Source organism: Diplotaxodon limnothrissa, linkage group LG5, assembly GCF_057381915.1.
Source record: "Diplotaxodon limnothrissa isolate DT_005_m linkage group LG5, D_limnothrissa_male_GT1.1, whole genome shotgun sequence".
Classification (NCBI taxonomy): domain Eukaryota; kingdom Metazoa; phylum Chordata; class Actinopteri; order Cichliformes; family Cichlidae; genus Diplotaxodon; species Diplotaxodon limnothrissa.
Window position 1 is genome coordinate 6183919 of NC_140600.1, and position 16934 is coordinate 6200852.

At 38.7% G+C, this 16934-nt stretch overlaps 2 protein-coding genes across 3 annotated transcripts in view; one reads left to right on the plus strand and one right to left on the minus strand.

Moving 5' to 3' along the window:
* Positions 1–16934, plus strand: part of iqsec1b (IQ motif and Sec7 domain ArfGEF 1b) — a 267271-nt gene that overhangs the window by 57502 nt on the left and 192835 nt on the right. Inside the window, exon 2 of one of the 2 annotated variants that reach the window (XM_085352980.1) lies at positions 684–713. The exons of the other annotated variant lie outside the window; for it this stretch is intronic. Coding sequence (XP_085209106.1) covers positions 684–713 — 30 coding nt within the window. The remainder of the gene's footprint in view (positions 1–683; positions 714–16934) is intronic. 2 annotated transcript variants of the gene reach the window in all.
* On the minus strand, positions 12162–15484 carry LOC146631493 (uncharacterized). The gene is made up of 9 exons (XM_085352983.1): positions 15400–15484; positions 14954–15100; positions 14540–14721; positions 14160–14296; positions 13945–14038; positions 13348–13680; positions 12985–13159; positions 12771–12895; positions 12162–12572 (listed from the first exon to the last, which is right to left on the minus strand). The coding sequence occupies exons 1-9, from the start codon at positions 15482–15484 to the stop codon at positions 12246–12248; spliced, it is 1605 nt and encodes a 534-aa protein (XP_085209109.1). The 3' UTR covers positions 12162–12245.

Genomic DNA, 16934 nt, shown 5'->3' on the forward strand with positions numbered 1-16934 from the left:
AAGCTTTAGTTTACGTGCCAATTTCTGACCATCAGCTGCACTGAGACAAAAATGCAGAAAAAGGCATCTGCCAGCTCTTATTAATTTCACATAAAAATCCTCTGAGCCAGACTATGATTAGAGTAAAATGTTGAACCAAGGAAAAACAAGTTCCCTGCAATGTTTGTGGTTTGATCTAGGCTAAAGCAGCTCTGAGGTATGAGAAGAATATTTTGACAGTGCTGAGGTACAGCTAAAGTAAACCTCATGCATAATTTACACTGCTTGTAAATAAGTATTAAGCAAAGCTACAAAATCAGACTGGATGTAGAAGATATGGTTGGTGTTCTTGTTTTTCTGGCCTGTGGGATTTAACTGTCCTAGACCTGCTGGTCTGGAAAAAGCAAAGAAGGCAGTTTTACTTTTTTAATTGACACCATAATGTTTCACTGAACTGCCTTCAGATATGTATGATACAGAAATCCAGCCAAATATGGCTGCTTTCCCTTTATGAACTTTCATTGTTCATTTTGACCTGGTCAGAAGTGCATTATCTTGGTTTTTGGCTTCAGATGAAGTTGCTATTATCAGTCTTTGCAAGCTGCAAAACAAATGCAACCATTTTTTCTTTTATTTTTTTGAGTATGTCGCTATTCCACTTTTAGTTCATTGTTTTTCCTGATTGATATTTTTGTCATTTGCAGATCTGAAAGTGAAAGTCCGAGACGCGTCAGGTATGTGGTGCCCGGCTCGCTGTACATACGCTGTCATTCTTTTCTTATGCCCTTCTAGACGTCTGCTGCTGTGCACTCTCACTTATCAGCACTACCCTACCCATATAACTATACTGCTATCCTCGGGGAAGCAGTGATATCATAGTGCTCCCTGCTGTGTTTTCTCTCTGATTCTTCTTTTCCATCGATAGATTTATTCCTCCAGGACTGTTTTGTTTTGTACTTAAAAAAACACATTTACGTTTCGTATCAAGGACTTTGCAAACTCTGACTGGTTTAAGAGGAGAATTGTATAAACTAGATAGATATCAACTCAAGTTACGCTAGTCCTAACAGATTCACTGATTTTAATGCCAGTCCACTTCAGCTGATTCCCTTCATGCTCTTTAGGCTGCTTTAGCATGGCTGCAGTTACTGCATATCTGCAAAATGATTTGTAAACCACCTCCACCCCAGCTCCTTCTTTCATGCTGTTTCTGTGGCTATGTGAGTGTTCCTTTGACTGCAGCTGTCCTGGCTGGAATATATTAGGTTCACACACATGAACGGCTGTATATGACTGACCATCTCATTCTAAAATCCTAGCTAATATTATGCTGGTAAGATTTTCATCATAGGATGTGCCTAGCTATAAAAATATCAATGACAAGGCTCTGCTTTCAGCTGATGTTAGATGTTGATTTGGATAACGTAGTTTCAACATCAACAGTACAATGATCGTAACTTCTTAGCATCCACAAGGTAACCCCAGCTCATGGTTATGTTTTTAAATAATCTGTTAAGGTTTTACATGTAGGTGTTCTAGACAGGCCAAAATGGACTGGGGTGTGTCATTAGCAGTGTTGGTCAAGTTACTTGAAAAAAGTAATCAGAAAGTAATTACTGATTACTTCCCAAAAAGTAATCCCATTACTTTACTGATGACTTATATACAAAAGTAATTAGTTACTTAGTTACTTTTAAAAACATGATTTACACCCTAAATAGGTGATAAAGCAATAGATCTTTCATCCCAATTCTACCTTTTCTGCATAATCCATCATATAAAATGTAATCAAATGAAAAAGTCTCTATTTAAAACTTGTTTCATTAGTTTTAATCTTTTAGCTTTATGCATCAAGCAAACATTAAATTATATGCACTCACTCTTTCAAATAGATGCAAGTAAAACACAGCAGAAAATAAGTAAAATCAAAGACTCAGCGGTCTTGTTGCTCTATTTTCACCTGTTTATCAGGAGTGGGGCAGGCGGAGGTTTGCCCTGGTACAGGTCTGTTGCAGCCGTTATGTCAGTGGAAGGCAGTTTCTCTGTGAATTTTACACTATCGTTGCAGCATACTCGGTGCTTGCTCGGAGGTTTAGGGTTTTTTTTCTTACCACGCAGTGAACAGCGGACACTGTTTTTGTCACTTTTTACGGAATCAAACTCAAAGTAAGGTCAGTACTTCCACGCTTTAAACGCTGCACGGTCATACTCTCTCCAGCACTCGATATATTATATTATATATTACCTATTGTTGATCTGCACACAGCTGTTGCCACGAACGTTGCACTCGCTTACGTCATTGTCATGAGACACTCTCACAAAAAAATCACGGTTTCAGTAACGCAGTGTGCTTATGGGAAAGTAACAGTAATCTAATTACCTTTTTTGCAATAGTAATCACTTACTTTACTCGTTACTTGAAAAAAGTCATCAGATTACAGTAACGCTACTGCCCATCTCTGGTCATTAGTACGATCATCTGTCATTCTCAGCTCATCTATGTGCTTGTGCCAAATGTAAAGTCTTTACAATGAACACTGAGAACTGCATGTCCAAATCCCTTTCAGCCTGCAAAAACACCAATGTTTTTTCCCCAAGACAACTCATTATTAACTGGCATACTGCTAGTGATGGTAATGGCTCTCGGTGCTTCTGGAACTCCACAGTGTCCTGAAAGAAAGCAGCGTGTCTGTGTGGGGATGAATTGAAGGCCTGTCCCTAAGAGACGGAGGAATCAGACAACGTTCCAAGTTAATCACAGGGCAGCACAACACTTTCATCACAGCTATAGATGCTCCGGCTGGATGGGGCTGTGACTCTGTAATATGTGCCTGTAGTTCTGATGGCAGATAGAACTGGAGTTACCTGGGATATAAATGGAAAGTTGTAGATGCACCAGTTTGTCAACGCATCAGCCAGTTACTATTGTACTATAGTACCGCTGAAATCTTTAATTGCATATAGTTTGTTATAGTATAGTATGCTTCATATGACATTTGAGGCCAACATAAATAACACACTACTTGATGTAAGTGGCTTTTTTCTGTGGTTATAGGCTGACAACATCACATTGATTAAAAATTAGAGGACTTGTGATTGTCTTTCACCAGCTGCTGTGTGCTTGTTTACCCTCTTGAAGTAAAGTTTCTGTGATGAAACACAGCTATATGGACTGTACCAACTTAAGCTAATTAGGGAGGTGTTTTTTTCCTTACGTCTGTCCGATTTATTTTGATTCAAGTGATGACCTCTGCTGAAAAAGTGTTAAAATAAGTGTTAAAATCTGCAGTTGCACTTGAGACTGGCTCCAATAGCAATGTTAAAATGTTTAAATTAACAATATTAAGAATCATGTTTATAACCTGCTACAGAAGACTGTGTATAGTTTTTTCCCCCTCTTAATAACAGCTGTGTAGGATTATTCTTAAATAACTCAACTGGATACTCGTAGGGCTTAAAATTATGAGCATGGCTACTTTGACAAGTGTTGTGTGACTCCACTGGACCTCTAGTGACACATATAACTGTGAAGCTGAATTTAAGAAATAAGTGCTTAAAGTTAAGGTTTTAAAAACATGTTCAATGTCATCTTCTGTCAGTAAGGAATGTTTTGTCACCAGGTTGGTTGGATGGCTGTCATCAATAGACTTACATTAGTTTATGTTAGCTAGCTATAAACAGAACCACTAATTCAGGAGAATCAGTCTCAGGGGGTCACTTTTGTGCTGGCCCTGGCTGATATACCATGAGTTTTATGTTCAAACCGTGGATATGCTGCCCACTTTCACTAAGTGGTTCTTAGTAGTTTGGCTAGCTGCACTGACAGGAAAATCCTCATGTTAGCTGTAATGTTGGGGTTTGTGAAGCACTTTCTAAATGAGGACTGTGTGGAGGAGAGCCTGTTAGAGCCTCTAATACTGTACATGAGAGTTATGATGAAAATCTTTAAACTTTATAGTATTAGATATTGTGCTGGAGCAGGGAAGCATTCTCACTTCTGTTGGAAAGGATTGCTAACACCTGATGAAGCATACAGTCACAGCTCATGGGTTATGTTTTTATATGTTACTGGCCCCATTCTGAATACATTAAAGTTTGGAATAGGCTTGATACATTACGCAGTTGGCCAGCCAGACATGTTTCTGATATCACAGTTCTGTGAAGCTGCAGGTATGGTGAAAGTGGAAAAGGATTTCATCAGCCTATAAAAAGGCAAAGACTTACAGGACTGAATTGTTGACAGAGTAAAGCCTCTCTCTTTATCAGGTCAAGCATAAACTCTCATGAGCTTATGCTTGGGAAGGATATTGAAGCTTTGTAACAGCCTTCAGTGCACTAACAGAACCTCATTCCAGGAAAATGGAATTACCTCAGCTGTAAGCAGTAGCCCCACTTTAGCAGAAGACAGTGTGGGATATTGAGGGGAACAGGGGGTCTTTGTGTGTGGTGGCTTACAGAAATCATCACCAGCTCCTGAGAGATGACTGTCAGCTGTACTGTTCCACTTCACGTCTCCACTGTGGGACTTAAAAACTGTCAGCAGTGTCCTATTGCAAGATCCTGCCTGTGGCTGCGTTAGCTGCAGTGGCGTTTTGATGAAACAGTAGGACACCATACTGATGACTCCAAAGTGGTGGTTCAGATTCACTCCGCTGACAGGAAAATTACTTTTTGTCCATTGACCACAGAGGTTAGCAAATTACCAATAGACCTGCCACTCCACTCTTAGAAGCTATATGAGCTAGGTTTTAACTATGCAGCAGAGTGGAACAGAGGTGGGAGTGAAGGTGTTCAGGCTGTACATTCAAAATTTTAACAGCAGATGGATGATAGTAAAGCTGCAGTGTCTGTTGTCTCTGTTATTAAATTTGCAGTGGAGTGAAAGTAATGAATATATTTGATGATTATTTTTCAGATCTAGCAGCTGGAATGCAAATATTTACTCCCCAAACAAGAGCTTTTCACTCTTTTCTTTTAATCTGAGCTTTGTATTTTATATTAGTCTCAAAGGAGTCGGACATGAGAAAATGTTTTGTTTGTTTTACTAGATTTGGAGAGAAGGGTCTGGCTGCAGCCACTGTGGAGCTCCACAGTAAGCAGAAACACGTGACCTCGACAGCAGGTGGAAACACGTGACCTGCATAGATTCAGTGGAAACTGTCAAGTGGATCATAAAGGCTGGGACAGAGTCATTCATATAGATGCCCAATATTGCTGCATGGCTGAGAGCGGCCGGTTCGAATCCGACCCATGTGTTCACTGTACCCTTTCAAATAAAGTCATAAAAAGGCCAAAAACCCAACATGGAATCCTAACCATACTGTGGAGGTAACGTGTTTCTGCCTACTGTGGAGCTTCACAGTGGCTGCAACCAGGTCCTCTTGGATTTGGAGGGATAGATCTTTTCTCAAGGAGAAGTGTCACACAAGTGTTGCATTTCCACTGTGTCATCCCTGGTGACAACCCCCAACGCTAGCTCAAAACTCAAAATCTTATGGAGTCGTTCTTTGTTTCCTGATTGTTGAAACTTTTGAGAATAGAGTTGTTGGTTTGTTTGTTTTTTTTTGGGGGGGGGTTGCTACAGTGCTAATCACTGCGCCACCAAAAATACATTTTTTATATACTATTTTAATAGCAAAGTGTTAGGGTTAGAGTCATGTACTGATTCTTATATAATGCTTTTCTACTCTAGTTGAGCGCTTAAAGCACTTTTTAACATGCCTCATTCAGCTGCTTTCTATCTGAACTGCAACTGTGAGCAACTTCAGGTTCAGTAGCTGGCCCAAGCATACTTTGGCACAGAGACTGGAGCATCCAGTTATCACTAATCTTCCAACCTTCCAGTTAGTGGATGATTTTAAATATTGATATTTATTTATTTTTGTGAGTTATCCAATAACTAGCACTGTGTTAATCTCTTAAAATCAATCATGTCACTGGCAACCCATGTGAGGAAACGACTGGAAAACTAGGGTATATTACAATTGCAGGGAAATTTCCTGAATGCATTTTGACAAACTATTTTATTTTTACATTTTTTGCATTTGCAAATGACCTAAAACAAACTACCCGCAACCCTAGACAATGTGCCAGTAGCCTGATAATCTCATCAAAGCATTTTGCCGATGCTCATTTTCATGAATCTAATTGGCTAGTTTTGTTGGCAAATGATTTGACATTTTATTTCTCCCAACACAGCTCTATCCACTCACCAACTGTCAGAGATGAAGAAGTTGCCACCAAACAATCCAAAGAGAGATCAGTTTGAACTGAATAAGAAATCTGAGATGCAGATCGAGAGGTCCGGAGCTAATTATAACTGATACCAGCTCATGCTGTGCCACATCAAGGAGATCAAAAATACATAGATCAATAAACAATTGAAGACACGTTCTTCTAATTTGCCTGATGGCAGTCCAAGAAAGTTAAAGGACATTAGCATACCCCATGTATTCCCATGTCACCTTAGAAAATTGAAGGGTCAGAATTGCTGCAGAAGGTTAACTGTTAATAGTGTCATTTTATTTATTTCTTTATGACTGTGCCATTGATATTCATTTTAATAGCAGGCTTCAGGATAGCTATGACAATAGCTAAACCAAGACATTGGACAGAGTGAGAGAAAATATGGTGTGTATCCAGAACTCAAGGTCGGATTTGGCAGCGGGGAAAACCCTAACTTCTGGCAGAGGAGTGCAGCTTGTGGAAAATACTCATAAAACCCACATAATGAATTCTTTGTGAGTCCCATGGACTCTCTTTCAGAAAGAAACCAAAGAAATACACCTCTGCACTTACTCGAGTAGTCATTTTTAACCATTATCTAACAGAGAAGAAAAATCTCTTTTTTTGGAAGTTTGCTAAATTGCCCACAGATACAGTAGGGGGAGAAAATTATTTGATCCTCTGCTGAATTACAAATTCACTTCCAAAGAAAAGAGTCTTAATTTTTGTAGTAGTCTCATTTTATTGGAGAGAGACAGAATATTAACCAGAAGTCTGTGGAAAAACAAACACATGGCATAAAAGTTATCAATCGATTTTCCAATGACATTAAGTGTTTGCATACCTACAACCCAGTCAGAATCTTGGCTCCCACAGATTGCTTGTGTTTCCATAGGTTTCGTTACTGCGTAAACTTAAGTTTTAAGTAGTTATAGTGTACTTTTACTTTACATTTACATCTCCTGGCAAAACACAAACATCTATTCTGCTCCTGTGCTTATATTTGACTTATGCATTGTATATAAAGCTGTGTTACTACTATTGTACTGTAATGCTGCTATAACTACTAACACCTTGTTTTGATGGATTCACACTTCAAATTAACTTCAAATCAGTGTTTGGAAAAGAAGCAAAATGCCCTCTGTATACATGTTGCTGGCTAAGCATCCTTCTAAGTGATCTTAGGAAGAGACTGTCTTAACACGAAATTAAGGTATCGAGGAGTAATGTTAGAAAAAAGGCTGAAGATTTTTATCAAAGTAAAATCTATATGAATATCTAAAAATATGTATATATTAGGGGTGCAACGATACACAAAATTCACGGTTCGGTTCGGTTCGATACTTTGGTGTCACGGTTCGACATTTTTTCAATACAAAAAAATGTTCATGCTTTTTTAATTTGTCATTTATTAAAATTATAAATATATATTTTAACTCAAATGTACAGTTTTTAAATTGAATGGTGCTGAAACAACAAACGGATAAAATAATAAATCTATCTGATCGAGGAATCACTCATCTTTGGAAAAGAGAGTTTATTACAGAGAAATGGCTCTTTCCAAAATAAAAGCTATACTATACGCTTCTTCTGGGCTATATTCTCAGCAGCATATTAAACATATCAGGTCCCCATAAGGAGAATCCTGTGCTAACGGCTGTCTAAATGACTCGGGTAAAGTTTGTAGCATGCGTGCTTGTTGTTTTTGTCTGCTTCCACTTGTCTTTGCACTAGGATGCTGTCGGAGTAAATGTGCAGTCAGATTTGTTGTGTTCCCACTAGTGCTGTCAGCGTTAATCTGAAATGACGTTAATGCCACAACACGGCGAATCTCCGTTAACGAGCTACAGCGGATCGCCCCGTGCGTGGGGCTGGACGGCCAACACGTTAACGAGCTAACTGCGCTAACGCAGTAGTTCCCACCCATGTAATTGAGCATTGCGTGGCACATCCAACATACTGTTTTACTTTAGTCCATGACTCGCTTACCTTCAGGGTCATACGTCACATGAAAACCAAAATAATTCCAAACGCCAGATCTGAATGAGGGTGGGGGAGGTTCAATTTGCCATGTTGCAACGAGCTTAGCTTCTGTCTTGCTAGCTTGCGCTGTGCTTAGTGGATCTGCGCTCGACAGTGCAGCCTAGGCGGAGTAGTCGAAGGCAGATCCACTGTGCGCATAACACAGACAGCATCTTCAGAAGAAAAGTTGATAAAATAAATTAAAATTTAGTATTGTTCGTACCGAACCGAAAGCACTGTATCGAACGGTTCAATATCGATACGAGTATCGTTGCACCCCTAATATATATGTATGTAAGTGTGACATGTATCATTGAAATGATCAAACTGTAAATTCATTGAAACTATGCAGCCATCCAATCAGTTTTTACAGCAGAATTCCATGTCAGCCACCAGCAGCATTCTCGAACCACTTCTGATATGATTTTTTATTTTATTTAATATGTAACAAACCAGATTGCTGTGGGGCCACAGCAGTCTCAGGGTGGACAGGTTGCCAGTGTGTCGCAGGGCCAACACATGGACACAGACAACCATTCACACTCACATTTCACACCTTCGGGGAATTTAAAATGACCAATTAGCCTGTTTACTTACTCATTTATGAGAACAGTCACTGTGCCTCAGTGGCCCTTCCTGTGCATGGCTCCTGACCATGCCATTGTAGCGCTGCTATGTTGTTCTCATTGCTCTGCTATGGTACTTGGCAACTCTTTTGAATGTACTATGCTAGAATTTCCCTTTCCTTGCTCAGTTTCTGGTATATGACTTTTTTTGCCATGATAGAGAAGTGATATAAATAGTAATGGTTTCAACATCACCTCATTTCTTTAATGCAGTATATGGAAATGAGACTGCTTCATATTCCTTCATTTTGCTGTTGATACCAATCTTCCTTTCTTATTGCTTTCATGAAGGACTCTCCAAACCCCCTGCTGCCTCTACACAGCAAAATCTCCAGTGTTAATTCAACTCCTATAGTGTTAAAGTTAACACTTTTCCAGTGTTTATATAATTCTCACTGGTTTAGAGTTAAAGTAACACTTTGCAAAGTGTTATTATTTTAACTCCATTGTAGTGTTAAAAATATAACACCCATAGTGTTAGAATTTCACTCTGTATGGTGTGAAGTGTCTTCACTCAGAGTGTAACTACCTAACATTTATAGTGTTGTTTTAGGACACTGATAAGTGTTCACTTTTACACTGGCTTGGGTTAACTCTTTTCACTGAGGGTGTTACTACACAACAACTATGGTGTTATTTATGACACTTTTAAGTGTTTATTTTCACACTGGATTGTGTTGACTGTTTTCACTTAGAGTGTTATTCTGTAACTTTTACAGTGTTATTTTGGCACTTTAAAGTGACATATATGAGCTTTTAAATACTAGTCTGTATTAATTGTCTGAATACAAAAATGCATTAAAGTGCAATTACTGTATGACTACTGTGCTACATTCAGTGAAAATCCTTGTTAAGTCCCTTTACAGGATAAAAGGAGAAAACATAAAATTGGTCACATAAGCATTTTAATAAATATTAAATTCCAAGCACCATACAGCATACGTTCACAACAAAAATAATGGCACAATGTACAGACCATCATCATCACCATAAGCACTTTGCAAATCAAAGGGCTTGTATATTTCAATACAGTCTGCTTTAACAACATATTTTTCATCCGTTTCAAACACTTTATAAGCATGGCAATGTTCACTGAAATTTTCAACCACAAGCTTCTGAACTATGAAGTAGGTGTGACTATTGACCAAAACTATTGTTTTTATTCTGCAAAACACCGGCATCTCATGTTCAGAACCACAACAAATGACCAATCCTGTTCTGTACTCAGTCCCATTAATGTTAACCCAATTAGCAGAGAAAGCCTCTTCTGCAACAGCAGGCAAGCCTAGGGAGATCATTTCACTATTTTCCTCACTATCAACATCAAATGATTTCAAGGGCCCATACTCAACATGGCTTAAAGGACATGTCTCCCACTTGTATGCTATGGATGTTTGATGTTTTTTGGCAAGTGACACTGTGATGTTCTTAAAGTTCTTAAGGGTGTCTTTGAACACCCTATGTTTAGCCTCACCTCTCATGCTCCATACATGCAATAATGGCCCAATTTTTCTGATGCAAGTTGGGTAGTGCAACATAAAGTGGTGTTTGGGAATCATGTTCCTACCTGGATACAACAATTTGAACAAGTCATGATGTTCCATTGTTAAATGTTTTAGAAGCACAGTCATGCCATGTGTAACAGATGGAGAGAATATGATGTTAATTATTTGCAACAATAGCAATAGCATAGTCCAGTTCTGATTTCCTTCTGGCACAATATCACCAAAAATTAAAGGAATGTTTCTTATCAGACAAAGAGTCTGAATGGAGTTAAGACCTATACTATTACCACTACTGTCTAAGTTCACCCTTGTTGGACGATTTTTGGTCTCCAAGTAGCCATAGTCAAAAGCATAGATCCGTGACAAAAGAGCAGGTTTCGGCAGAAAATTGTCTGACAGATATTCCAACAGTAACTTTATCTCATATTGTGCTACCCCTTCGAGAATATCATGCATAATGTCCAAGGAAAAGTTCTGGCAAACATGAAAGAATTGAAGAGTGTTCAGTGTAGAATTCTTTCTTAAGCCAAACACATGTAGCTTTTGAGGATCAGATTGCAACTCACTGCAGTGCATTTCAAAAAGTTCTTTCCCTCGTAAGATGATCTTTGGATCATCCTCAGTATACACACTCTGTGCATCCTGTTTTGCAATTAAACACAAACGACAAAAGTAACGTCCACTGAAAGACTCAACAAAACCCAAAATTGAGTGCATCCCCAAGTTGTCCCCAGTTATCTGACATATAGTGCCATGGACCTTTTCAGATGAGAAGGGTAAATCAATGCCATGGCTCTCCAAAAACTTTATGTCATCAATCAGAGGCTGTAAAATAGGATCAAAGCCGTATTTTTTCACATCTTCTGCATGAAACAATGCAACCAAATGAATGTTCATCAATGCAGAATTTAACTTTGGAGGCAGATTTCTGAGGACAAAATAGATTGCACCAACTTTGTGAACACCACGTTTGGAACCAAGTGGATTAGCAGTCTCAAAGTCATCATAATAAAGCTGAATTTGCAAAGAAGTCTGTGGTTTTGAAAACAATGGATGAGACTTATAGTAACTCCCATCACAAAAGTCTTCATATCTGTCTTCTTTTGATACACATAGTTTAGCAAGCAGCTCGCAAATATAAGAATTGCGACATATAAATTTGATTGTTTCCAAAATTGGAATGTACACAAAAGTGTCTTTTACTGGTACCTGGTCATAAGTGCCTGATTTTTTATTTAACCTTGTATCATAGCGTATTCCTAAAGTCTTTTCCACTGGATCCACAATTCCCCATTTTTCACGGAAATATGACTTTCTTTTAGCTTCAGTGTCGAACTTCTCAACTGGATTGTCAAAAGTCTCAAGACATTTTTCCACTGGAGATCTAACAGGATTTTCTGTTGGCACAACGTTCAGTACTTTATGTTTAAACTCACAGTGCAGTCCATCTGCAAAATCTTCCAAATCACAAACAAGTGATGACACAAAACTATTTGCCAAACCACTACCATTGAGTTTACCAATAATTTTAGTGCAAATTGCTTCAGAATTTTTTTTAATTCTTTGACCTGACCCATTGTTTTCAGAACACCCAACCTCTAGGCTCTGAGTAACACTTGTTCCTGCAACTGCTATGTCTGTATCTTGTAATCTGTCAAAATCAGCTTGAAATGACTCTGAGGGTTCTGCATCACCACTTTGACAACAATCTTCATCATGAACACTATTTAAATGTTTTTTTAAACCAGAATATGTAGTGAACTGACGGCTGCAACCATCTTGTGAACAAGCCAACTTAAATTTGGTGCTTGGATAAAAACTGTGACCTAGTCGCAAATGACTTATCAAAGCCTGACTGGTGCTATGCAGAGTTTGACAGATAAAACATTTAAACATGGTTCTCATTCAACATTTTGGCACGCAACTCACGAACACGTGGTGACTCATCTGTTGAGGTGGCATCAATGTTGAATATGGTGGTCTGCACAAAACTGTAGAGATGAACCAGTGACTCGTCGTAAGATAAGTTGAACACGTAGTGGGATTTGAAAAGTTCATCAAAAGCACTGAGTGAGCTGGTGGCTTGGCAGGGGATGAGCTGTTTGTCCACTGCGATGTAGAAGGTGTCAATGCTGTTCTGGGTTCGACCAACAGCGAGGATGTATGGTTGTTTACCATCTCTTGCTTGCAAGTGTTCATCAATGCTGCAGCATGACTAAAAACAAATGAGATATTGACATATAGGCCTAGCTTATACTTGCTGAGTATGAACCATTCATTCAGTTTGACATTATGTGCCTTGCTAACTTATTACAAAATACTAAGACACATACTTCATGGAGAGGAAAACTAAAAAGTGCAAAAACTGAAAAAGTGTTTTGTAGGATTTTAAAAAGTGAGACAACATATTTACCTTGTGAAAGTGCACCATTTTGTGTGCTGCATCAGTTGGACTTATTTTGGTTCTCCTCTTTCGTCCAGCTGTGGGTGGCAAAAGTTGAAGGAGTAGCAGCAGAGAGGCCATGTCACTGTCCCAGTCTGTGTATGGTTGAATTTATAAAACAATTTCAAAATGACAGGTAAAAATAAATATTATTAAAATCAAACAAGCATGGTGCGACGCCTACCATTTGCATCACTCTCTGTTGGTTTCTCAGCAGCTTTTATCAAATGACACAGGTCAGTTGACTGAGTCAGCTGTTTGGCTTCTTTAATAACCTTTGGCTTGAATGACATGTCCCACTTCTCAAGCAACTTGGTGGCTGTTTCAGCACCAAACAGCAGCAGGAAGTCTTGATTGACCTGTTCATCATACACACAGGACATAAAGACGGTGCTCAACATTGTTTACATTGCAATGTGATTTTGACCAATATGGGATATAGCCTGACTGGGATGACCAATGATCACATCTTTTACTGTTGCCATCCACATCAGCAAAACAAAAAAAAAAGGATTAACAGTTGAAAATATCAAGTGATTTGACTTACTAGTCCTTTGACATCCAAAAAGCGTGGAAATGTTTTGAAGACATCTGCAGTTCTTTGTGGATCATGCACCAGATCCTGGCGATGTTGGAACGTCATTTTCATCTTCTGAAATACACTTGCTTCATCAGGAGAGTGAACAAGAAATGAGATGGCCTCCTTGCAGGCATCTCCATCAAGTTGCTGAGGCAATGTGGTTGCTAATCTTCTGCGCTTAGGCCCTTGTTCTTGATGCACTGGGACTTCCTTCACTGGCCGTTTGGTTGTAGACCTGGACATGGTTTTGAGGCGCCACGCTACATATCCAGTGCCTTTCACTCCGTCGTAGAAATGCTCCTGTCACATTTAAACATAGATGAAAAATAAACATCAAATGCGATCTTACAGACTTTGCAGATTCAGCAAAAAGAAACCCAAGGACTATTATCATGTAACAGGTGCAATACATGTTAAACAACATCCACAATTTCAATACAGTTTTATGACAATAGTTATTACGAAAGAGGAATTAAGATTTCTCTTTTAAATCATTTAGCTGATGTAATTATTCCATGATGAAAACTAAATAATGTGCTGTTTTACAATCACTGCATGACTTACATAGCCGTTTGGAGAAAATGGATCCTTCAATGAGGGAAAGAGTGTAATTATTCCAAGGGCATATTTCTCCTTTTGCTTACGGGAGGGAATTCTGCTATAGAGGAAATACAATTGACAATGTTAAATCAGAAGTATGTGTCTTTACTGCAGTATACATTACAAGAATATTCCATATGGCCCATCTTTACTTTTTTATTAGGTACTATTACTCTTACCCATGTCTCTCAGTCATATCACTTGCCAATATGTTAACAAGCTGCCGCCGGGTGCGGTGGCTCAGTGAATTTTCGGCATTGTATTCTTCAAGAATTTCCTCTCCACCAGGTTTCCTAGTCAAGGCATTTTTAACCATCTGCTCATATAAAAGGGAAAATAATAACAATAAAAACTTGTTTGTCAGTAAAGGTGAAAGTTTAGAGGAATGTCAACAAACCTGTGAAAGACATATCTAGCAAGAAGCACTAACTTCTACTAACATTTTTTCATACAGGGCAAGTTGGGAACCACCATGTTTTGAATTTCAATTTGTATAACAATCTACAGTATAAATGGTGTCAACTCAAAAATACAAAAGACATTTTCTGTTCTCAATTACCTCTTTTGCAGCCTCTGACACAGAAACATTTGGTGCAGAACTGTCTTTGCTGGATCTACTGCGGCCTGCAGGAATGCCCTTTTCCCTGAGGTCACTGTCACTTGATGAAAGTGATATAGTGTCCGTGAGGGAAGATAATGTATCCGAGGAGGATGGTGTGGAATGAGCTAAAGGACAAAAATCTTTGGGAGAGATGATTTGGTTAACTTTCTTTAGGCTACTCCACAATGCCATTAATAACACAATTTCAATGTTCATGTTCAGACAACATTCTATACAAATATGACCCAGCCCTGTCCACTGTCATGTATATTGCATGAAGACAGGTCAATGTCATCTGCATCAAGAGCAAAAGAACTTGGCTCTACATTGAGTGGGCTATACTATGAAAATTTAAGTTATGATAACATTTACCTTCATCTGAAATCTTTTCACGTATTGTCAGGCATAGGTCTGGTTGGGCCTCCAGTAACTCCAGAAAAATGTCTTCTTCGACAGCTGTGTCAGTTTCATCGAAAATATCAAGGTCAGCAGCATCCGGAAGTCCAAACTTGGTTTTGGCTTTACAAAAAGATAAGCATAATGTCACCTAAAACGCCTGAAAAACTTTTTTAAAAACTAATTTTGACTTTTTTATTTAGCTAATATTTATTAACAGCTGTTTTACCTGTCTTTAAAATGGTTAAATTAGACAAGTCTGCAGCAACAATATAGGCCTAGGCCTACTGCTCTGTACTGTTTTTAATGTCACACATTAAAATAAAATGTGTTAACATTTAATTCGTTTTTTAAATAGATGAGATGCAAACATGATGAACTGATACATGTGCAACAAATTTTGTTCTGCCAGGTTATCTTACCTTCACTGATGAATTCTAGATAAGTGAATCCTGCGTGCAATTTAATGTACTTCTTTACATTGAGGTATTTCACTTTCAGCAACATGTCTTACAACAGCACCTGGTGGAGAGAAGGGGGCACAGAATATTTTTTACCATATATTTAAACCATAGCTTAAGTGGCAACAAATCCGGACAACTTTAAGAAAATATTAGGCTATACATTGTGTGATGATCTGTGAAGGGGTGACAGACCACTTCAACCTCAGGAACATAATTTGGCTTCCCCCTGCGCACTAAAATAGCTGAACTTGGGTACACAGAAATAGCATCCAATGAATTATCCACCCATCCACATGTTTATAAGACGACAACGGCGATCTTCTCGTCTGCACGCAGGCTAGATACTTAGTTCTGCTATGTTGCGAGTAAATCGCTGTAGCCTACTTGGGGAAAAGCATCTCTGTTTAAACCATGTCAGGATGATAATCCACATAAAATTTCCTGTTGAACGCACACCTGCCTTCATCACGCTTTCACTTATGACAACAAATATCCCTTATACTGTAAATTAATGAGTGCAAGTCTTACATTTATATCGGGAGTTTCTGACACATGCACAGCCGTCTGGCTAGTTGCTACTTTGTGGTGGTTGTTTTGTGACACGACATGCTAGGATTATCAGTGGAGGCGACGTCAACGACCCTCAGTCGTTATACCGCTTTGTCTTAAACACTGGATGGTAGCCTATTTCACTAAAACTGTAGAAAAGGGGAAAATGTTCCCTTAGATTAGGCCTACTACAACATGTATGATATATCCTAACCGTTAGCAAGCAATCCATGCACAAACGCAGCGCGCCTTGCTTGGTCACTAACATCTAACAGAATTCCATAACCCCCTGCCACTTCAAAGATTTGTAGGCTAGGCTACTGCTAAACTCGCTGGTAGCACGTGTAATTAGCCTATCTTGACGCTTTCCAAAACTTGACTTGAACGTCTCCATGTGATTGTTTAGTTCACTTTTAAATAGGATATTTCTGAGGCGAATGTTCGCTTCCCTTAAAAGCAGTGGGCTAAACGCATTTGTCTTAGCTGCCAGCTAGGCTACCACAAATTCAAATTTTAACATTACATTTAACATATCCAGAGGATAGCTAACTCCTCCCTCGTTTCATTTAATAAGCATTGAACACTGGAAAGCATTTCTCTTATGACATTAGAACTAACTAGAATTGAGAATTATATTGAGCACGCATTTATTTTCGCTGCAATATTAACTTGTTATAGAGGATAGTTTAGCTACCTAAGCTAACGAATCCCATCTCTTACCGCAGATGAATACACTCCACATTAGGAAAATATTGCATGCTTCTGATAAATAATGTTATAGGCTAGTTAGTTACAATATTTAATAATGATAAAATATCATAGGTCTTGTTGTATAGTTCTTACCTGAACAACCTCCTCGATCTTGACAGCAAACTTCTGGCGGACTCCTCATGCCCATGAGCGCGAAAAACCCGGATGTGGAAATCAACTCCAAATGAGTGTTA